The sequence below is a fragment of the Thunnus maccoyii genome, chromosome 7 (genome assembly GCF_910596095.1).
Source record: "Thunnus maccoyii chromosome 7, fThuMac1.1, whole genome shotgun sequence".
NCBI classification, from domain to species: Eukaryota; Metazoa; Chordata; class Actinopteri; order Scombriformes; family Scombridae; genus Thunnus; species Thunnus maccoyii.
In genome coordinates, this window is record NC_056539.1 from 20,657,761 (window position 1) to 20,681,810 (window position 24,050).

At 38.3% G+C, this 24,050-nt stretch overlaps 1 protein-coding gene across 6 annotated transcripts in view; it reads right to left on the reverse strand.

The window, feature by feature from the left end:
* LOC121900138 (adhesion G-protein coupled receptor D2) overlaps nt 1-24,050 on the reverse strand; it is a 98,971-nt gene that overhangs the window by 67,944 nt on the left and 6,977 nt on the right. For 4 of the 6 annotated variants that reach the window (XM_042416163.1, XM_042416158.1, XM_042416159.1 and 1 more), the window contains 15 exons: nt 22,610-22,807; nt 22,218-22,291; nt 21,676-21,975; nt 20,570-20,681; nt 20,115-20,261; nt 19,137-19,239; nt 18,445-18,556; nt 17,811-17,866; nt 16,978-17,104; nt 16,303-16,406; nt 13,647-13,749; nt 12,371-12,524; nt 11,794-11,927; nt 11,317-11,432; nt 8,909-9,029 (listed from right to left, as the gene is read on the reverse strand). In XM_042416163.1, the coding sequence (XP_042272097.1) occupies nt 8,909-9,029; nt 11,317-11,432; nt 11,794-11,927; nt 12,371-12,524; nt 13,647-13,749; nt 16,303-16,406; nt 16,978-17,104; nt 17,811-17,866; nt 18,445-18,556; nt 19,137-19,239; nt 20,115-20,261; nt 20,570-20,681; nt 21,676-21,975; nt 22,218-22,291; nt 22,610-22,807 (1,961 nt within the window). Of the gene's footprint in view, nt 1-5,955; nt 6,060-7,759; nt 7,863-8,908; nt 9,030-11,316; nt 11,433-11,793; nt 11,928-12,370; nt 12,525-13,646; nt 13,750-16,302; nt 16,407-16,977; nt 17,105-17,810; nt 17,867-18,444; nt 18,557-19,136; nt 19,240-20,114; nt 20,262-20,569; nt 20,682-21,675; nt 21,976-22,217; nt 22,292-22,609; nt 22,808-24,050 lie in introns of those variants that run through there. The other 2 variants (XM_042416161.1, XM_042416162.1) reach the window with 2 other exon arrangements.

A 24,050-nucleotide genomic window follows, 5' to 3' on the forward strand; every position in this document is an offset into this window, starting at 1 on the left:
AGCATTTCCCTCCATAATCTGACCGGTGAGAGGTTTGCCATGTGTGCATGTGTCTGCTCCTCCACGTGTCCCTGAATGTGTATGTACGCAGTACAGTGTGTGAGTAGGCGGCAAGGACTGGGCTACAGCCAAGGTTGTACCGATGTCAGGTTTACAGATATTGAGCGTTTAAATTAAAATAACCCTTTCTCCCTGTGTGGTAACATTACTTACTATAATTCACCCACTCAACGGTTAACATCCCCAAATTTCACTGTAAAGATTCCTTGTGTGTTTTAACTTCAAGATTATACTTCCGAAATTATACATTTATATGTATACTTCTGGGGAAATTTTAGTCATGTTCATATGTTTTTTGGAATACAGAAATTCATTTTTAAAATAAAAAAAATGGCAAAGATTTTAATATTAGGTATCTGTAAGTCATGCACTTAAAACCTGTTGTCTTTTATTATTAATCTTTTGGTTATTGACAGTAACCATATTTCTCCTGTCATTGAATAGTTGAGGGGCGTCACCTTTTATTGAACAGCTGCTATCCTTAAAATATGATTAAACACGTACACAGACACACACACACACAGACACACACACACACACACACACACACACACACACATTATAGTGTTCTGTGTCTCAGTGGAATTTTAGTTTCCCATGATGGACTAGATGCTGTTCTAACAATGACACAATAGATAGATACACAATATTGGCATAATATTGGCTATCATCAGTCAAAAACTGGTTGAGCCTCAGTTACAAAATGGCATAGCAGGAAAAAATGAAAAAAGGGAGGGGAAACTGGAAAGAAGAAGCGAGCAAAAATGTGGCTTTGAATGGGCCGGTTGTGCGGGTACGGATGAGTGGACTGGATGCCTGACTAGGAAACTGGATACAAGTTCTGCTGTTTTTGTTTCTTCTGCCAAATGAGAAATTAAAATAACTTCTAACCCCTTGGTCTGTAGGGGGTTGAGGGTAGCGGTGACAAGTGGTTAGACACACACACACACACACACACACACACACACACACACATTTACAGTACTTATAAGGCCATTACATAAAAAAATTTAGACTAGTCTTCACGAGATTGCGATTCCAAGAACACACACAGACACAGACACACAAACACCACAATCACCTCTCGGAGACTTTTGGCTTAAGCGCCAGAAACTCTTTTCATCTCCTGGTTTACAGTTTTCTCTGTGCTTGCTCTTCCAACTTATTGCAGTTTATTCTTACCTGACCAATTTAGCAGTGAATGCTCTCTAATTCTATATTGGACAGTGTGGGGTTAGAGTTAAAGTAAAGGTTGAAATTATAATTTGTAGGGGGAATATTTTTGATTTTTTTGCACCAGCTTTTAAGGAAGCATGAGCCACGCTGCTACAACACAGCAAATCACACCTAATTTAGATTAATATGTGACAGTGTTCGGCAAAACAGAGACTCCAATATGGATCCACTTATGTATGATCTATTTAGTTCTCTAGTTCAACAACAAGTATGGAGATGGCTTTACCCCAGCTTTTACAAGAGCCTCAAAACTGCAGGTTGACTCAAGGTAATATTAAGGGCACACTTTCTCCCATTTACAGTATATGGGAAACTTCTCACTCTTGCCTCACACCTGTTAAGGCCTAAATAAGAGCTGCCTGTGAAAATCATTAGGCCTCATTCACTGATGTTTTGTTATTTTTACTCTGTTGGTAAAAAAAACAAGCAACTGAAAATGACAAAATCCTACATCTGATATGTAGATGTTTCACAAATCAGGATTTATCTTAAAAACTGAGGCATGTCATTAGCATATGTAAATCTATCATTAGCATAAGTAAACACAGACAAAATTGTATTTGAGGGTAGCAATCAGAGCTCTATGAAATCCAGCTATGTGGAAACCAAACATCTGAATATTTATCTCATAGGATGCTTGTCCTTTCACTTATACTAACTGTGTTTTACAGGTGACAGGCTTTTTTAAGTACGTTTTGTATGTTTTTTTATAAATATAGTTTGTCTTATTAGCATTTTTGTATCATGTGATCATATAATCTAAATGAAAGTTGAGCTTCTTGTGGGAGTGTCTTTATAATCCACTTTCATAAATGTGTCTACATAGCAAAGCCCTTGCTGTCTAAAAAGTGCTAAAAAAGGGAAGAACTGTTCCTAAAAATGCTGAGATTGGTCTGAGAGTGGACTAATATTAAGTAAAGTTTTTAACCTTTTTTGCCATTTTATGAAATCATAAAATATCGAATGAATCCAAAAATTTGAAAAAATTAGCAGAATAAAAATAAAATCTGTGCATATAAACATTTTCTGAATGAAGCCCGCTGTAAGGTCTGCAATTCATACATGCCGCAGGGTGAAGACTTTCACAAAAATCATCCTCTCACCGTCTAACCTCAACTTACTAATTACCATGAGGGGATACATCTTCAAAGTGGTTTGGTTATGGGTTGTTGAAGGCTGATACTGATTCTGTGTTAAAGCTGCTGTCAGCTGATATTTTGGTGCAACATTCAATATTTTCATACCAGATCTGACAGTGGTTTCAACCTATTTTTATTCAAGTTTGGTCAAGAGTTCTTCAAAGCTCACCCCATCAGAGAAAAAGTCTCACGTTCAACAACTAATTTTGTTAGTTTTTAACCACAATATGCTCCAAAATTTGCACAAAAGTAAAACATTATCACAATATCATCATAATACGAGTCCACTGTAAAATTAACAACAATAATAACAATAATAATTTCCTAGCCCACATTTAAAAAACCCTATTGATGAAATTCAATGACGAACTAAATATATAAAGATCAAAATTTATCTCTGATTTTACAGGTAGTTATTTTCCATCTGTGGTCAGGGATATCAGAGGTGGTTGACATAAGTGGCTGAAATGTGATATTTAATAACAAGCTGATAAACTTCTCGTAGAATCAGTCTGGCTTACCCCTAACCCTGGCACTGATTATTACAAATACGTTTTTGTAGTTACTTAGCTACCGGACTGACAAAAGAGGAAAAAAAAAATCACATCCTCTCAAACAATCACTTCCGATCCTATAAAACCATTGCTTACTCACACAACAAATCTCCCATATGGCAAAAATCAATAAGCAGAGCAACACTCTATTGATCATATCTATATCTTGGATACACTCTCATGTCATGCTCCACTAGCTAAGCGTGTGTGTGTGTGTTCATGGAGGAGAGGAGGTTCTGCATTTGTTTCAATAATATTCATTTTGAAGCCTTAAGATACATTAAACCTATATCTCAAGTAAAGAGCAACTTTTCTGGTCCATTTGTTTTCATTATTGGGTGTCTAATATGGCTTTAGATTGTCTGATGTGAATCGGTGCATTAATTGAATTCCAACTTTTGATGCAACAGAAAATCTTGTGGAAATGAAAAAAAAAAAAATGCACTGGTGCAATTTGCAACACACCTGTAATGCAATGTTGCCATAAGGCAGTTTGTAAATTTTAAGTAGTGGGACTTTCACGTGGAGTGTAAAAAAAAAAAAAAAAAAAAATCACACTGGCAGACAGAATATGCATATTTATCTGAGAAGTTTTAGAAAATAAGGTCCTATATAAACCTGAAAGAGAGCTGTTCTTTCACAATGTGCTTGTTACAAATTTGTTACCGCTTCAAGCTGGTGGCATTAGAAAGTAATGTCAGGTCAACACTGCGTATCCTTTTCTAATGAAATTATGAACTACTGAACTAACGTACAATTACTGTATCTTTATAGACATATACGGTATTTATTTTCACCCTTTCACCCTTTTCACTTCTAAAGCTTCACTGAATGCTTGTAAAATCTCATTACCATTCCCCCGTCTGCTTGTTTCATAAGTGAAAACATTGTTGTCATCAGTTCCTGTGATATAAAGACCATAATGCGATATGAATGAAACGACTCAAATAAATTCTCTCATTGATTTCTCTATATTTCCACGCTGTAATGACAAGGCACTGGGTTGCCCTCCACAGGCAGTAAATGGACATAACAGAAATAAAAGAATACATTCTTGACAAATACCTTCTCTGCAGTCATCAAAACAAACCACAGGGACTTACACGCATTCTTGTCAACTTGCGGTGGACGACTGCTACCCTAACATTTTCTTTTCGACTCCCTAACTTCCTTCACCTCTCTACTTTGTTGTCTCCCTCTCCTTCTTTCTCTTTCCCCCCCCACCCTCTCCCTCTGCAGCTCACAGTTATTGATAGTTTGAAGTTATGGGCTAATAATAAGATGGACACTGCATGGCCAGGAGCCTATTATACCCAGGTAATGGATAGTGCGAGGGTTTTGAATGACATTGCCCAGAGATTGGATGACGGTGGGTGGAGCGATTTATGGGCTACCCAAAGAGCCCCCGTCCACCTCCACACACAGACACACACACAAACACATACACATACACTGCACCCCGTGCTATTTATCTCTAGCTTGATAAGGAAGCAGATGAGGCATGCCTGTATTTATGGTGAAGATGTTCATAAAAACTACTGGCTCAGAGCAGGAAGTTGGAATCGACTCAGGTGAACAGCATATACACTCAAAACTTAGTACGCACTTCGTTGACACTGTCCGCGCAAATCGCATGAGTGCCTTTTTGGTCTTCTTTGTTGAAATTAAACATAACATGGCATTGTTGTTGAGTGGATTTCACAATCTGTGGGCTTTTGAAATACCTGAAAAACAATTTAATTAATATTAATACGTTTCAAAGATGCCTAGATGTTGATGAAATAATTGTTTCACCGCTTTCTGATTAAAAAAAAATGATCTTCAATTCAATCAAAACTGAGATCTGTGAAAATCAGAACACATCATCAGAGCAGCAACGACAGTGTCCTTGAACTACAGATGTAAATAAGGTGCTTTATAATGACCAGAGGGTTTGTAGAGAAACAAGTAACGCTTCTCAAACTGAGCATCATCTGCGATGAGTTAATGAAACTCAAGTAAAAACCAAAAGCCCTGGTTACTGAGGTCAGTGCAGCACACATGCATCTACAGAATGTTTGCTCATAACGGCCTGCTCGGGACTCTATTGAGAGAACTAAAAGCAACAGTGGAGACACTTCAAACAGTGTTGTCACATTGGAAGAGGAAGAGGAGGAGCTGGGAGAGCATGAGGGAGTGCAATGAAAAAGGCTTGTCAACATTATCTGTTTTATTGATTTAACAGTAAAGGCTTGCCGCTTAAGCTTTATGTTGCTTTGGCTGGCCCCACTGAAAATACAACAGCCGCAAATAAAAAACGATTTCCAAAAAAACTTGTGGTGTGTTTTTATTTATTTATTTTTTTAATCTCCTGCCTACCAGTTTAGGTTTTGCATAAATTATTGTTAAGGTTTCACACATTTCATCATCTTTATGAGTGGTCATTATGTTGGGACTATGTTCAACTGTGCTCTCTGTTGTACCTACCTATGGGATCAGTGGCATTGAAGAAGGGAAGACTATCTCTTAACACGGCAACAGTCATCTATTGTAATACAGGGTCTTATTAACTTGTTAAGAAAAGAAAGAATAGGCATAGAAATAACTATGTTCTGAGTCCTTTCCTGTCCTGGTTGTATGAGTTCAAGTCTTCTATCAATGCTGAATGTTTTAGCACTTTTATGGGTAACAACTGTTAAAAGTAAATAAATAAAATTACCTACTACAACAGAAAACACACACTGAGAGAATGGAAACACGGCCACAGAACAGCGATGTGCACTGTGTATGAAGACGTCATCAAAATTCCCTCAAAACATACAGGATCTTGAGGATTATCACTTTAAGTACCCACCACTGCACTCTTTATTCCTCTGTCAACTGGCCATCCTTAAACATCTGTCGTAATATTCATTGGTTCATGCTTATCTACGGAACCCTCCTTGGTCTGCCCCTCCTACTAGCAGCGTCACTTGTTGCAAACTACATCTGCTGCCTACAACACCCATTCTGCTCACCATATTGCGTTGAAAGTTCCCAAAACAAATACTGTATTGGGTCTGTCGTCATTCCGGTCTGCTGCAGCCAGAAACTGGAACAATTTGCAAAAAAAAAAAAAATCACTAAAACTGGAAAATTTTATCCCCATGTCATCTTTCAAGGACTCTATTATGGACAGTCTCACTGATACGTGCAGCTGTTTCCCAAACTACTAATATTCCCTAACCCTTGTCTGTCTGCTGCTTACTGTTGTCCCATTCATATTCTTGCTCTCTTGCTGCTGCTGTTTTGCTTTGCCTGTTTGTCTTACTGCTTGTGTATGCTTCTCTTGTTCTGTTGTTGTATTGCCTGATGCTGTTGTCTGCTAGCTACCCGCCCGATGCTTGTGTGCTAGACTGCATGTCATTTATGTAATGCTTGTTGTCACATGTGATGCTTGTTGTGACTGTATGTAAGTAGTGGGTGTGTTAACTTTTGACTTTTATTTTTAGCCCCTACCCCCTTTTCCTCAAGAGGCTCTGCCTTTTGCCAGGCCGCCATTGTAAACAGGAATTTGTTCTTAATGACTTGCCTGGTTGAATAAAAGTTAAATAAAATAAAGAGTATCTACACCCCATGCGGACCAGAGACCACCAGGGTCAACAGGGTGTGTCATTGGAGCAGCCTGGAGCCTGGCAGGGTTCCTGTTGTGTCCTGAACTGTTCTGGCCTTTTAAATGCACATTATGTAGCTCTATTATGCTGAAGCAGCTGGTTATTACCACGGGCCTCCTACAGCTATACAGAAACCCCGCCAACACACACAAGCAGACACACACACACACAGGCACACGAACACACGCCACACAAAACACATTCAATGAGAGTTATTTAATTTATTGTAGGAATTTATTGGCATTTTCTTGTCCTGTTTGGTATTTTCTGTCACTAAGGTGCTGAGAATTAATGTTTGAGGACCAGGTCTTACAAAGAGGCAATAGCTGCAAGCATCATCACCAGCTTTCTCACTTGTCTGAGAAAAGTAGTGCTTGATTTTTTTTTATTTATAAAATGAACTTTGCAATATGTGATATACCAAATGTATGATAGAAATTTCTACTAAATGTAATGTAATTGTATCTTAAAAAGCACGTGATATGTATTTAGCTGTACAGTTGTGTGACACTGTGACTGGCACGGCATATTTTAAAAGGCATAAGTGGTATGAATGACAAGATAAGAGAAGATAATGATTAATCAACACGCCCTCCAATTTATATTCCATTACACCAAGCTGTTTAGCCTCCAGCCCACATTGGGTAAGAGGGGTGACTGGACAGAGCAGCATTAACCGTCCACATTGTCCTTGTGCACATGACCTGCCGTTTTGCACTGTTACAATGAAGCCAAGAGAGTCAAAGAGATTGGCAGACAGAAAGATAACCAGACAGGTAATAGACCAAGAGAGATAGGCAGATAGACAAAAAGAAAGGCTGCGGACAGACAGCTTTGACAGCTGAGCAGACAGATGCATGAAACAGAACAAAAAGCATCTGATGTTTTACCATGTGATGCAGCTCAGTCGTATAATAAGAACCCAGAAAAACCTTCTGTATTAATTACTGTCGACATGGAAAAAATATAATTGGATATGAGGGGGAAACAGAAACTATTTATGGCAACCAAGGGGCCTCGCTTAATGATCAGACTGCAGCTAAAACCTCTATTGATTTTTTTTTTTTTTAAATATACAGCTCAATTAAAGATACAGCTGATTAAAAGACGACTACAAATTGGAGCCGCGGATCTGGACATGCTGGGGAAGCTGGGTAATATGGCCACCTGCCGCAGTCAGAGAATTACATGCTTTCATCCTCTCTTTCTCCTTCCTTACTGCAGTGCGGTGGGAAATAAATCTACAGAAGAAATTATGTTTTTCCATGTGAAGACCAATATTTCTCAAAGTATAAAATAGTAGTGACAATTTTCAAGCAGAGCTGTGACGTGTAAATGTATACTGCATGTGGCAGAATTAGTTACAATTTGATTGTACATTTTTTCACTATAAAAGGTCTTCCCTTTGCAAGATTTGTGACAAAATGAGCCTTTCGAATTTCAGCACTAAAAGCACAAAACCACCACTGATGAACCACAAACAACAAAAACAATAATGCTGACCTCTGAATGCATAAAGCAGAAATAATCAAACAAACAATACAAATCGACTTTCCTTGTTGAAATGAAGCACCTGCTTAACACAAGTCAGACTGAGGCTCTTTTTTTCCTCTTTCTGCTTCAGCCTTGTCACTGACAAATAAAAACCTTGGCAGTCTGTGTACATTCACCAAGAGAGAAGGGCAGAATTACAATGTATAATGGAAAACCTTTCTGTTTCTCATTGAAGAAAAAAAAAAAAAACAGCTTAAAGTCTATAACTGCAGATGTTTTTTTTTTTTCATGTTGCACACAATTTTTTGTTGTTATTTTAGTCTTACATTTTTTTCCACTTTATTACAACAGATCGATGGCTGTTTTAAAGAATGTGTATATTCACACTTAATGTCTCACACTTAAATAGTTTGACTTAAACATGAAAAATCACCGTTTATTGTTTTATAAACTAGTCATTAGTTTAAAAAGAATGCCTGCTTACTTTCTCTAGTTTCCCTAGTGTTAGTCCTTTTATTGAAAAAAATCAATAATGATAAGTTTCAATCCTGTGTTTAAAATTTTATTAGTGGGTACCCTAATGTTTACATTTGGATCACAGATTGTATCCTTTCTCTGTAGTCAATTAAAATCCTTGCACAACCAAAATGTCTCCTCTTTGACAAGAGGAGCTAAAATGATTTTTCCTTAATAACTTTTTCATAAAACCTAAGTTCCACAGAAGCTTCTGAATAATGGAACATGTTTCAAGATTTTCACTCAATGATGCCAACATCTGTGTGTGGGTGTGTACCTGTAGGGAGTTGAGGAGGATGAAGATGTAGGCCATGACGATGGAAAAAGGCACCAGAACGCCGCACAGCCATGTCAATCCAAGGATGGGCAGCAAAACCAAAACTGCCTTCACCGCAGCCCTGTGCTCACACAGAAACAAATCACAAGCACACAAATGTAAGCATGGATACACCCATACTGGAAAACATACACAACACATGAAATTTTGAAACACACACACACACACACCATAAAGACTCTGAACTTGTTGACTGGCTGATGGAGCTAAACATTACAAAACAACAGACATCATACCTTTACTGAAATTCAAAAAAGAAATCTCCCTCCTCCCTTATCGTCCTGAGCGCCATTCTTGGTTTTTCAACTTCTTCTTCTTTTTGGACAAGACTGAGCAGCTTTGGCAGCCTGGTTGTTCCATACACAACACTGTGCGGCTGGGAAGGCTCATGAGGTGACAACTTCCCACCTTAAATCCGCTTTAATTCTGTTTAGAGTGGAATTAGCTTCCCGCTCAGGTGACCGCCAAACCGCACCAGCTGTGTGTGTGTTCGTATGTGTGACATGGCGGGCGGCAGGCCCTAGTTTATTCAGTGGAGGAATGTGTTTGAATTTCCAAGACGGCTGCCACCCAGGGGTGCCAAATGGTTCAAGGCCTGCTTTGAAAACCCTCATAGAGCACCTACTGTGAGCGCTGGTGGGTTGAGGTAGTGAAAAAACATACACACTTTAACATAATTTTCACCGATAGGATCATATACAAGGCTGCTGGGGGATATCTACTGAATCATATGCAGTAAAGTTACACCTTGACGTGCTAACATCAGTGCTGCAAAAAGGAAGCAGAAGACAACGGCAAAGACAGCATGGGGGCTTAACAAAGTAAGGCCACGGTACAATATATAACAATTCCACTGCTTAACAGAGGAATAAAACTAGCAAGGTTTTCTCTTTCTGATAAATTACATGCTGTGATTTAGCCTGATCACAATGACCAATCACAATCATTCTCAGAACAGACAGATATACAATAAGACAAACAAACAAGCAAAAAAGTCTCTAGAGGTTAAGAGGATCTTTGATCTGAATGTCTGTTAATCTGATCGTTAAGTCTGTTTATAGTGAGTGTGTTAGTGTCAGTCAGCACTAAAAGTGTTTTGTTAGCTCAGTTTAACCTGCAGGAGTTTCTGTAGGCTCATGTAACGTGTTTTTGCCACGAAGGAAATAAATTCATGACGAGTGAAAACAAGTTCAAAGTGTCTTCAGACGTCTCTGCTGCAGAATATGTCAAGCTGCCAAATACCACTGTCACAGATGATAACGAGCTCAAAAAGACAAACAGGCAGTCTTATAAACACTAACGCTAAGAAAACCCTAAGAAAATCATTTTTGACCGCTTCCAAGAGCCTGGTAGGAGAGTGTGTGAGTATGTAACTATACTATGATGTAAATTATATTCAAAAAGTATTTTTCCAAAAACAGATGTTGGAAAAGGGGGGGTCGTCTTATAATCAGGGTCGCCTTTTTTCAGGCCAATACAGTATGTAGGAACCCGTTATTTTATATCATCTGAGGTTTAAAATATTTTTTTATGGCAGTTACCACAATGGTTCGAATAGCTTTACTAATTTGTGCAGTAAAGAAAAAAATCAATATTGCTGCAGCTCTATTAGACACACAGCATTGTAGTCTAGACAATGTCATTTGTTTCTTTTTTTGTTTCTTTCTTACACAAATACCGTCATATACCGTATACCCCAGTGAAATGTCAGTATGAAGGTATGAAAAAATAGACTGCCCAAGCCTAATATGAAGTTTCCCCATGAAATGTATTCATGATCTTCATAATACTAACCTTACTGCCCCAGCTTCTGTTAATAATGCATAATAATATAATTCAAATCTAACAAACCTACTACTACAAGAACTTCAATAAGGACTGTCCCATAGATAATGCGTTCTTATAAATTTTCTAATGATATGCAATGCTTCAGAAATATGCAATAAACTGCATCACACTATGTCTACTACTTTGGAGCTAAATGAAAATAACTGATCAATAAGAGACTAAATTAAAAATAAAATAAAAAACCAATACTGGCCCAACACATCAAGAACCTCAACAATGAAAGACACTATAACACTCAGATCAGAAATGTTGAAAACATCACAAGCATTGGACGACTGAAGCATTTTCTATGAACAGCACTGACACAATCTATTCAAAACATAGTCCTATTTTGTTTGATAAATGAGGTACAATGTTTTAAAATGACAAATCCAATATAAAATCTTCCAGCTGTTTTTTATTTGACACCCAGTGACTACAGTTTGTCTGCCCCAAGGCCTGCAGCCCAGGTGAATCATCTTTAAAAAAGAGGACAAATGGCGCCTCCCTGTGGTTATTACCTAATTTGCTCGTAGGCTTGTTCCACAGGACTGGTGCCCATGGCCAACATGATGGACCTTCTCTTGGCTGTGGAGATGGTGATGACCACCACCCTGGTTAGTACCATGACATTCACCTGAGAAAAAAATGAGAGATTATAGACATGAGAGGAGGCAAAGGCAAAGTGTCAGAGAGATGAGCACAGATAAAAGAGATAAGGGGGAGAGAAATACAGACAGGAGACAGAAGAAAGAGTAAAGAAGTAGAGGCACTTGTACTCAAGTACTGCTGTTTAAAAAATACTGTACAGCATCAATGGAAAACATCTTTCTACCATTTCTTGTTTTATTGTTAACATTAGTTTTTATAATCAATCCTAATACCAACAAGACAGAATTGCAAGTACCGAATGGCTGAAAGTGCCTTTTATTATATATATATATATATATATTTGTGTGAACAGATTACATGATAGGATTAGGATTTAATTTGCTGACCATAATGATGAAGATGACGGGCCCAGCGAAGCCCCAGATAACACCGTTCTGGACACTGAGCCAACAGTAGCCGTCGGCAGAGTATTTGCCTGAGGCTGATGCCAGCGTGATGGTGACTATTAGCACCGGCAGACCTGGAGGGAGGGTGGGGGCAAAAGGGAAAGAAAGAGCAGAATAAATGAGAGGGATAAAAGTAATATGAAAGATAAACAGGAGGAGGAAGGAATAGGCAAAAAGAAGAAAGGTGGGAGAAAAAGGGTGCTACAGTAAGAGACCATTGTGATGCCGCAAACATTAGGAAAAATCTTTTATACTTTTAGAAAATATTATTTTATGCTTCTCACTACTACAGTGCATAATATTCAGTAAATTAACATAAACCAATTTATGTCAGCCCCCTAAAAAATATTTAATAAAAAAATTAGGTAATCTAACTCTCAGCAGATTTACCCTGCATTGCTGATTTTATATTTTTATAAATCAAATCATTAGGTGTCAATATCCATCACAACAAATCCTGCACATTCACCGCACATGTGTGAAAATAGTGATATGGCTTCTGTCAAGCACACTGTACCCCAGCCGATGAGATAGTAATACTTCATGTGTCGGTCCTCGCTTAGGTTGACAGCGACCACCTTGCTCCAGAGCAGCAGACCCTCTACCAGCATCCAGCTAAATGCTGCCATGAAGAAGAGATGGAGCAGTGCTGCTACAAGGGTACACGCAACCTACAAAACACAGGAATGCAGACAGACACATTTCACAGTTCAAGTAAGGCTCTTCTGGTAAGGCTCCTCAGTGACATGCTGTTAGGAAATATCTATATGTTAAGGACATTTCTGTCTCCAAATATTCATATTCATAATGGAGACAATGTGAAAATGAAACCGTTAAACAGTAATAGGAGAGTAGAAAAAATGCTTATATTCAATAGAACAAAGGTCAGAGTTGATCTAATGGTAAAAAAGACCATACAACATCTTGTAACAACTGAATATGTCAATCAACAACCATGCATCCTATGGAAGTATGTTTTAGCAAAACACTGAACCCCTTCAGACTATTTCATCGTAGCTCTGGATCAGATTATCAGATAAATGCCTAAGACCTAAAATGCCCCAAACCATCTGTTAAAAACCTTGTTAAAAACTGAAAAATTGTCTTCCTGATGCTTTGTCACCCTGTACATACATATGGAACCATTTGATGAATTTCTGAAAAGCGGCCACCTGCCCTCAGGGATAAAACCCACGCTGACATGACCTGAGGTCAAAGGATCAGGGGTCAAACCCACTACTGGTCATTGAGTGACCAATGATAGACTGAGTCATGTGTTCTGGCTGATGAATACGACATTAGTGGTCACTCATGTCACATCCAGTTCCAAAGCATTCGTTTTATTAAGAACCCCGGTGTGGATTTGGAAAATCTCATTAAGGCAGCAATTAAAAATACAGTAACCATTTGAAATTTCATTATCCAGCTAATTAATGCATGTACATAATGAATAGTGAAAATGTGGGTATTTCTAATTTCTTGATTGATATTAATTTTATTTTATTATCATGTATTGTATTTTATAATAATCTTTCTAATAATTGTGGTTGGTGAGCAGAAAATTCCAGTATAAAAATATTTAACTTTTGCTTAAAAAAACAGAACTTGCTTCCCTGTATTCAAACAAAAGTTTGCTTCCGTTAAAAATCAGCATATGAGTTCAGCAGAGGGGGCAGTTCTCCATTACTGTCTGTCATTCACCTTTGTTTGACACCAGTCGGCCCCTTGATATAACAACAATAAATCCTATGTATTGGTAGATAAAAGCAGATGTCTTAGTTGCCTGCCCATACCTTGTTGTGAATGGCTGAGCCGCTGCACAGTAGAATCACTTGAGCACAGATCAGAGCGATGAACAGGTTCTTATGAATGGATGTCCTGTCAGATTTGGGAATGCTGAGGACAAAGAGGTGGATAACTTCAAACTTTTTGGAAGATTTTGTTTTTAAAATGAGATATGGTTAGAGGTGACAGTCTTACAAAACAATAATAACAGAAATATTAGCAAATAAATTGTACATTTTAAAGCATAGTAGATATGTTTGGTAATTTGACAATATATAACAGTCTGGTCTTATCTTTTATACAGTAGGAACTTAGAACATTTCACACATTTTACCTGAACTGTATTTATTCTCAGCTAAGCCTTCAGCTGAGAGGTAGCGTTAGTATGTCAACAGTTAGCATGTTAACATGTATGGCAATTTGCATGTAACATTTAGCAAGCTAATCTTAGCATGTTAGCAAGTATTCATCTCAAAGTACATCTGAGGCTGATAATATTTCAGTCCTTAGTTTTAGTAGTATCCAGTCATAAACTGAAGTGTCAAGATATCTGATTCTTCACCACCGTGTTAAGGGGCCAGTATACTCCATCACAAGTGGTTGTTGGACGGTTGGATAGCCTTGGAACCCCCCCCACCCCCACACGTTTCAGACATCGGATTAGGGGAAGCTGTGTGGGGCCATTTCTGTAACTTTCCAAAACTGACGATCCGACATTCACACCCACTTCATACCGTGAACAACCAAGTGCAACACAATGAATGCCTTGCAGGAGAGACTGTCTGAAAATATGCACCATTATCCCCCTATTTAAACAATATCACATCTCAACCCCTCCCTAAGATGACTGGTTTTCACTCTGCCACAACTATAAACACTTTTTGATTTCCGACATGGTCAGACAACATGCTGTACAGACAAGTTCTTGAAAATAAACATATTGAATATAAACCAACCCCTAGACTGACAGACAAGCAGAGTGTGATGTTGCGACTACAAATGAGTAATACACAAGGCTACAAAAAGGACTTGCCTCTGATTAGGTTTGAGTCAGTTTATGGAGCTTACTTGTTCAAAAGTTTCCATCATGTTGATTCTTTTGATACATCATTTTAATGTTGTTTAAAAACCCAAATCTATCTGTTTGTCATTTCCTTCTTTCTCTCTCTCTATTGTTGGCTTTGAGGTGAGATATGTCTAGAATATTTTTACATGTCACGTTTAAACTTGCTGATTCCTGGAAGAATTTATTTTATTTTAAAGAATATTTATCAGAATTCAATACTACACAGGAAGGCAGAGTATATATGGCTCATATGACAGAAAGTCTTTAGCATTACACCATTTGGAAACAAACACATATACTGCTGGTCTTAGATGACATAGATAAGTTGAATGTTTCCATTTTAGGGTGTTTACATAAATGAAACAGACAGCTAAAAATGCTTAAGAGAGGTAAATGAACTGAAGAGCCTCTTGTTACCTCCTGATGGGTTCAGCCTATTTAGACTAATTTCATATTTGCGTCACTGCTTGTGGCCACCATAATTTCATGGTGTGATTATGCATGCATCTATGAACATGTTTGCCTCAGCTTCTGTGTCTGTTGCGTGCATTTCAATACAGACATGCATGTAAATCATACAGCAGCTTGTATGTGAAATGCATGGCTGTGCTCTCGGTCTTCAGGACAGTCATAAATTGTCAGGGCAGCTCCTCTCAAGCTGATTGGGATCCCTCAGTGACCCTAATGTTAATTAACAGCTGCAGAATGCCACCATAAACCTTCAGCGTGAACTCACATGTAGACAACAGTAATTACTGGATTAGTTCTAGTCAATACTCATAGCAGCCTTAGGAACATAGCACCAGCAACTACAACACCAATAAATTATCTCTCTCTTTTTAGTGTATAGGAGAGAGTGTGTCACATCAAACCTCATGAGGAGAGTGCACAGTGGAATGTTGACTTTCTTATCAGCAAACATTTATACTAGAGATGTCCCAATAAAGTTTTTTCAGCCCCAATCCCATTTGAGTCTTTTAATAACCGGTATCCGTCGATAGCAAATGCGATCTGACACTTACAGTACCAGTCAAAAGTTTGGACACACCCTCAAGTGTGTCCAAACTTTTGACTGGTACTGTATATTTATCTAAAAGACACAAATGCACAGTGAACACTCAAGCTACAACTAGAAAATTACATAATATAGAACTTCATCACAATTCATTTTTTGTGCCGTCCCAATTGGTAGGGTGTGATGTTCATTTCAGCATACCTATGTTTTACCACGTGAATTTTATTTCAATAAAATGTTTAACTTTACAAGTGGTTAACCAGTTATTCCACACAATAGTGTTTACAAGTAAGTGGCAGCAATAGTTAATTTCTGTGAATTAAAATTTTAATGTTGCAACTAGATTAGTGGATCATGAGAGACAAATTTACGCAAATACTTTAACATGTTGTAAATTCCTACAATCTGTAACTTTAACGCATGATCGGAGTATTAGACCACTTTTTTTAGACCACTCTGGTGTACAGAGTGAATGCACTATGTTTTTTGTTTTTTTCTTACAGTACAACCACTGTAGCGACTGCACTTGACACTAAGCAGGCAGCCATGTTGGCAACATAGGTAAGCATGATCAACTACTCACTCCAGCACAGTGAACAGCATCAAGGTCACCACCAGTGCACACAGAGACGCGCCAGAACCAATGAATGTCAGCTTGGTCAAAATAAGCTCTTCCTCGGGACTCCACTGGGACAGAAGAGAAAGTGTGGGCGTGTGAGGGAGAGAGAGAGGGGAAGGTTGTCAGAGTGGCCTGGTTGTTAATGAGCAGTCATCCCATTACTAAAATATCACGGGTTTTCATCTTATTCCCTCTCAAATACACTGACACTCCTGCCGCTAAACTGAATTTATATAATAGCTAAATGCCAAAAATGTACAATGCATTTTTCAACAGGATAGGGACACAAGGAGTGACACCTGCTGGTTAATATAATGTACTGCAAATCCTATCCATAATTTTAGAGGTCAAAGATCATGACCTGGATTTAGACTTCAAATCAATTTATTTTATGTATTGTAAATTGTATTAATCATTTCTATGGCAAAAACATTTTGTCACAATTATGAAAAAGTAACTATCACGTATGAACAATATGACATAAGCTCTAAAAGCTACTTATAACCTTAACCAGTTTTAATTTGAGTCAAACAGAAAGTCAAACAGATAGTATACTTTACAGTACATTTTCCCTCATGCAACCTCTGATTCAGTATGTGTGATTTTACTTACTGCATCATAAAACATCTCCTAAGTTACCTTTGATTCCAGGTAATTCATCAGTACTGCAAAGTTAGTGGTGTGGTTACACAGGCAGGAAGTGACACCAGAGCTGGCAAAGGTCACTCTGCAACCATCACTGGACCAGCTATTGGCATGACTATGCCTGCAAAGCACAACAAACAAAAACACAAAAACACAATCACAAACTGATCCAATTCAAAGAGTAGAAACATTTAATTTTTAACACAAAGAATTTGTCTATAGACTCTATTTTTCTGAGGATATCTTGTTTTGGAGTGAAACACCTCAGCAGCACTGAAAGAGTGGTCTATGTCTTAAAAAACACACAATAAGAGACAATATACTCTAGCTTATTGGAAATGAGCTGTTTTTAATATTTACCCAACAAACTAATCCAGACAACATAAGTGGCCCACTTCAGCATTGCCTGAAGTGGGCCACTTCAGGTAATAATGCAGCACTGCTGGCCTTCTTCTGGCCCAGACAAAATGAATGTGAGCCTGAAATGGCCCACATGTAAAATTTCCAAATATGGCTCAAATATCCCAAACCAAATGTGGGGCTTTTCTGGTAGAGATGTGGTGCCCTCGGGTATGTGAATTCTGGATGTGGTTTATCTGGTTTGTTCTTGGTCGACATATGGCATTGTTATGGCTTGCTTGTGGCCCAGATCTGGGGAAAAGGAGCGGACCACCCGAGTGCCATCATTCCAAGCGGTATGTGGGCTGGATGAAAGTGTCAAAAGTGTCGGGTGTGGGCCGGATCTGGGCCACAGCAATATTGCTATCTGGGAAATCACATTAACTTAACAGGCCTGTTTACGTCACAAAGTTGTTGGTCAAACTTACATCAGGCTGAAATTCCAAAAGGCACAAACAGGAGTAACTCTCTGTGAATACTCCACCTACAAACAAAAAAAAACATGTTTGCATTTGTTTTTCTTCTCTGTCTTTTTCTCTCAACATATTATTTTGGACTTCTAAAATCCCTGTGCTTCTTGCGGGGAAAAAAAATCCTCTGTGATGACATGGTCTATTTGGTAATTATTTCAATTACAACTCCACCATACTACTATAGTCTGCCATCAGCATGAATTTCAGTCAGAACTCCATGTTTTAAGGGTCAGGAGGCTTTTGGACAAATCAAAACTACACTGCAAAAAGTAGCCATCATAACAAATTGCGGGCCAGTAAAGTCGTAGTAGTTGCAAACAGATATATGTGTTTATTTATCTATTTGTCAGCAACTATAACTCCTCCTGTGGGCACACAATATAAAATATGTCTACATAGGAGAATGTATAATCGTATTAATACTGTAGATTAATATACGATATCCCTTGTTATTCTACATTTAGAACCTTACAAAAGTCTTTTAAATACCATTTTAAGCATTGAAATGATAGCAACACCAAATCATCACATAGTACCAACATATTTTTTCTGTGATCAGCTTTTCCTCAACCCCACCCGCTGACAGTACCACATGTGATGAGGAAAGGGTGTACTGGACGGCCACAGGGATAGTTTGGGCCTTGGATGTGTCACGGACGGTGGCTGATATGACAGCAGAAGCCAGGTGACCTGGGAGAATTCTGGGAAAGCGGAAAATGGTTACCAGTTACAACTTACAACTTCAAAGTCATGAACAATTTAAAAATTTTGATCCAATTTGCAGGTATCCACTGTCTGAATCATCCCAAGTTTAAGGTGATGAAAGTAACCATGCAATCACACCTGGAAGAATTTCTTTGGTTCAATCCAAAGTGGATAAGTTAACTTTCAGATTTACTTTTTTGTATTTGGTTTGATTGCTTTCACTGGTGAGAAACCCTTCAATCAGATTTGAAACAATGTGGAGAGGAGGAAAGTACCTTTATATAGTTTTACATGTTTTCAGTAAGATTTAAGTGTTGTTGGGTTATCGTTTTTAATAAGGAAATAACCTTTATTGTATCTAAAGTTGAACATTGTGGTTTCTGCAGATGAGATGCTTGTAACAATTGATTTCAAGAACTGCTGAGTTATAAAAACAAAATTAAAAGAAAGTCAAGACAAGCTGAATAAGACTGAGGTGTTTATCATGAGTGAGTTGACTTTCAGAATAGTAAGAGACAGATAGAAGACACAGTAACTGAGAACATAAGAGTATTCCACATGTAAATTACAGCCAACCTTTTAACTTTCTCTTGTTGACTCTGTGGAGGTTCCTGTGCATCAGATACAATCTCACTCAGGTGGCTGTAGTGGGTATGAATAAACATCACTTCCTCATATCCTGATTGGAGAGAAGGGAGGCACAGAGAAATGTTAGTTTTTAGCCTCTCATGATACAAAATTGTTTGTTGAGCATGATCATCATCAGTTCCAACAGTGCCCCACTTCACAGATACCTACTTTCAAATTCAGCGTTCAGCGCTGGTTCCAAAATTTACATTATTTTTATTTTTCACTACAACTCTTTTCACTAGACAAACCATCTACATCCAGATTAATATGTTTGTTTGTTTTTTACCTTATATTGTATTGTTTTATATTGTTGCTTTTGATATTAACATTAAACCAAAGTATTCAGTTAGTTATTTTGATAATCATTTACACATAAGAACCAAATACAGTCTAAATGTGACAGTCTTTGCTGAGTTTGATAAATGGATGATTCTTATCAACAAAGTACAGAGCTGCTTTAACGATGTAGACAATGAAGGCTTTCTTTTTCAACTAATAAGTATATTTAACCATAAGGCAGCAGGAAGAATGGAATGTGCTTTGTATCAGGTATGAGCTTAGATTTTTCTTTCGAGACAGAGTGAAATGAAAAATACATTTTACAAGTTCTAATCCTGTGTCTGTATTAATTATTCACTAATGTCTTGTTACATGCTATACGTGTTAAAAAAAAAAGTAGTAATAATAGAGTAGTTCTATATCAAAATCCCTCTCTTGAACTCAGGGGCAGTTTAATAAATTTATCTGATTAAGTAAGTAATTGAGAGCAGCAGGAAGATATTTGGGCACATGTGCATGTCATCTATATATTAAATCATGTAACACATATTTGTACAGTATCATACTTAGAAGATACATAGAAGATTTTTCCTTCCCATTTGGGTTAGGCTCTATGACAAATGTATTTTCGTGTGTGTTTCCTACCCAGTGAGTGTATCCTCTGGAGCTCAGCATCTGGGATAAGCAGTTCATCCTGACCACCTCTGCTGGTGGTGTGAGAGCTGACCGCAGATGGCTTGAAGGATTGAGTACAGCTCTCCTCAGACAGCTTCTGCCACTTCATGTGCACATCTGGCCACAAAGACAGCAGAGGACACCCAGGCATAAAGACAAATTAACAACAACCATACCCACAGAAATGCAAGAAGAATATTTTATTTATCTGTCATCTGACTTTTTTCTCTCTTCTAGTGAAATGTGTTCCAGACAGCTTTGTGAGTAAAATGTTTGTGAGTAAAATGTTCAGCTGTGAAATCCAATCTTTCTACAATTTCTCCATCAATTTTGATCACCACTAAAACTGTGCCTCCTGTATTTTGAACTAAGCACTGACAGACAATAATTATTTTCTTTGATATGTGTTATGATGTTTTCATTACCTATATTTTTGGTTGAAAGAGTGAATCCTCTTCTCTCAACAGACATTATGTCTGCAAGAGTTTCAGTGAGATTGTCAATGCTCTTGACAATAGTAAATGGCCCCACGCTGACCTGTACAAGAAACACAGACCCAGCAACAAAGTCAGACTGAGATTCATGGAGGAGAAAGGATGACTTTGTGCAGTTAAGCAAGTTGATAAAATGCTTATATACCGTGTTTTGGGCCATTTTACAATTTTCTTTCTCTCAAAAAACTGACAAATACATAACTCTTTCTAAATGTATATGTGATGAAAAAGACCTTAAGGGCATACTTTGCAGGATTTTCCTAAAAACAATGTATAGACTCATACAAAAATAATCTCTCTCAATCATCACTTATGACTCTCTAAAAGTGTGTGGCGATGTATATATCTACAGAGACTCTGCCCTCTGCCTGTATTTTCTTATTATTTTGCTGTGTTTGGGATGTTTCTGGGCGTCAACCTTTGGGTAGTAGGTTTGTAGCCTCCAGCCAATATCAGCATGCATGGTGCACAAAATCCAGCAATGTGGCACCTTCTTGCAGGATTGTGCGGCAGTGTGGGCATGTTTATTTGTGCTTTAGAATGCAACCACCATTGAACAATCAGAAAATAACGTTCGATTTATCTGATTCACTGCTTTGCTCTTGCTAGTGCACTCCATCTCTTCATTCACTCTCTAGCTCACTTGACCACTGCTGCTCTCTCTCGTTCTGGTGTCATTGCACCGGGGAAGAGGGGACAACTTTGAATGATGTGTTAACAAACACCAACCAACAAATCCTGCATAGTGTGCCTTTAAAACATCAGTCTACAAAAAGGGCAGGTAACAGCAACACCAAGAACACAATCTGGATGTAACCATTCCTCAAATTATTGAGGTTGGAGATATCATAAAACATGGCAAGAGACCTTACTAAGACCTTGTTTGGTTGTTACATATACGGTTCTTCCACACAACCCAGAAACATCTTAGGTTTGTTTTTCTGACTGGTTAGACAGGGTTTCCAGCATTAGCTTGGCTACCATATCATACTAACTACTTCCCAGGGTAAACAGAGGATTTTCTCTTCATCCCTCACCCCATCCTCTGTCAGGCCCATCCACTGCGTCGCCATATGGGGCTCCAGCATCAAACTCGCCACCTTTAAATAGTTGGTAGCAATGGACACCATTGCCTCTGCTGCATCAGCTCCAGCAGAGTTAGTGCTAGCCAGTGCAGTCAGGTCCATCTCAATCATCTGGGAGAGGTAGAGGACATCACTCGACGTGAGGAGGTTTGGGCTACCGGCCTCCACTGTGTGTAGGACAGCCTGGGTCAGGTGCTGCAGCAAGGTCAGGTCTCTGTCCCAGGAGATGTTGACGCTCAGCTCCTCCATCACCTAAGGAAGAAAAGCATATATAAAGATTTCAATTCACCAAGTACAAGAGGTTCTCTACTATTTTGACCCAGGAAATAAGTCCTGACAAATATCCCATGTTGGGGAAGTTACTCAGAAAAAGTTATTACTCACCTAAAATTGTCACAAGATGATTTTTAAAGAGGAGAGTAATTTTCTTTTTTGTCATACTAGTAATACTAGTAATTACTAGATGATGTGCTACAGACAGCTTTACAACTCACAGGTTTGGTCAAAGGATCCTTGCTCAATCTGCTGAAGAATGGCGTCTTTGGTAAACTGAAAACATCTATCACTTCTGCAAATAGAGATAGAGACAAATATAATACAATATAATGCATTCTAATACAGCAAGACCACAAATTACAGCCTTAGAAATCACACTAGATTCAACACTGGATCAACATTGTTGACACTATGTTGACGCAGTGTCATCAACAATTAAAATTTTAAAATGATTCAAAGATAGCATTTATTACAGGACTGTTAGATTGGACTGTCTGGCAATGTTCAAGTAATGTTATACTTCTATGGTCTGTCAGGGTAAGATTCAGTAAAACCAAATGATCACATTATATTAAGAATAAGGTGCATAAAAAGTTGTTATCATTGGCACCTTTTTTAAACTGGCAGACAGCGCCTTTGAGTGAGTCACACTCAGCATGGTCCCAGCTCCCGATATCAGGGTCAAAGACGCCACAATCCTTATCAGACTGAGGACCGTGGAGGAACTGAAAGGAGAAATTCTGATTCTGTGAGGAATTTCCATCCCGGAGGGAATCCAACAACGAATTTTCTAACGAAGAGATGTTACCTAGAGAAAGAAATGGTGAAGGTTATTCTTAATGTTAAATTCATGAATGAAATGAAAAAGGAACACATCAAGACCAAACGTCATGTCCAGTCATAGCAGTGTGAATAATGCTACACTTCAGAAATCTTGCAAAGTCAAAATAATCAAACAGCACATCAAGATTGTAAAACAACACATTTTTTAACACTACTTCTGGATTCTGATGAGAGGACTGGTTGATAGAATGACTAAATCCATGGCAGTTCAGTTACAGTAGTAGTATGGCCAGTATATGTCTAAAGGGGTCTGATGAAGGACAAAAATAAGAAGTCTGACAGGGTAGAAGGTAACCAAAAGACTGCAGGATCAATCCCTGAAACAGCCAGTCCTTCAACATCAACATAACCTGAATCTCTCTGTAAGTTGCTCTTGAAAAGATTGTCAAATAAATCTGTTACCTCTGTAACTGATAATCACTGAAGGAGTGAAAGCATACTATCCTTTCTGCATGTTCAGTTCCAGGAGGGGGAGTGAGAGTTTTGGATTCTCATTACTCACTGGGGAACATGATGTCAGAACGGGAGAAGTTTGTTTTGAAGGGTGGGATTCAGGGTGACGTGAGTCACAAAACATTTACAAGAACTGCTAAGAGCATTACTGTTTGCCAATTACAACCTCATCACCATCTCACTTATTCTTCAGAGGGGGAGAGCAGGAGGCAGCAAAAGAAAACAGAGATTTCCTCTTGCCTTCAATGTCATTAAACATCCAGTGGTGGTTAATGTTAAGTGTGTGTGTTAACTGTATGTGTATGTATATACAGTAAACACACACATGTGTGTGTTTGCCAAAGCATGCCATAAATTCAGAAAAAGGGTAGGGATCTCTTGATCAAGCTTTTTTGCTGATCCCGCTGTGAGTCATTTAATAATGGGTACTTGCTAATACCAAGCCCTGAACTGATGTCTAAATTTTCCTACATAACACAGCTTTAGTGTGGACCAATACTATCACTGAATTCACATAGTAGCTGCTGCTTTCTATTAATTCCAGACTGCAAACTGCATTAGCAGCAGTTTGCTGTATTCACATGCTGAAGAGAGGCTCCAACATAAATGTGAAGGTGAAGTTGGCAACTTCATAACATAATGTAATAAAAATAGTGAAGTTAACAGTCCGCCTGTCTCACTTGGAAACACTCTACAGGCACTGTAGATATTGATTGTAACATTTTCTTAAGTTACTCTAGAACAGTTCTGGAAAA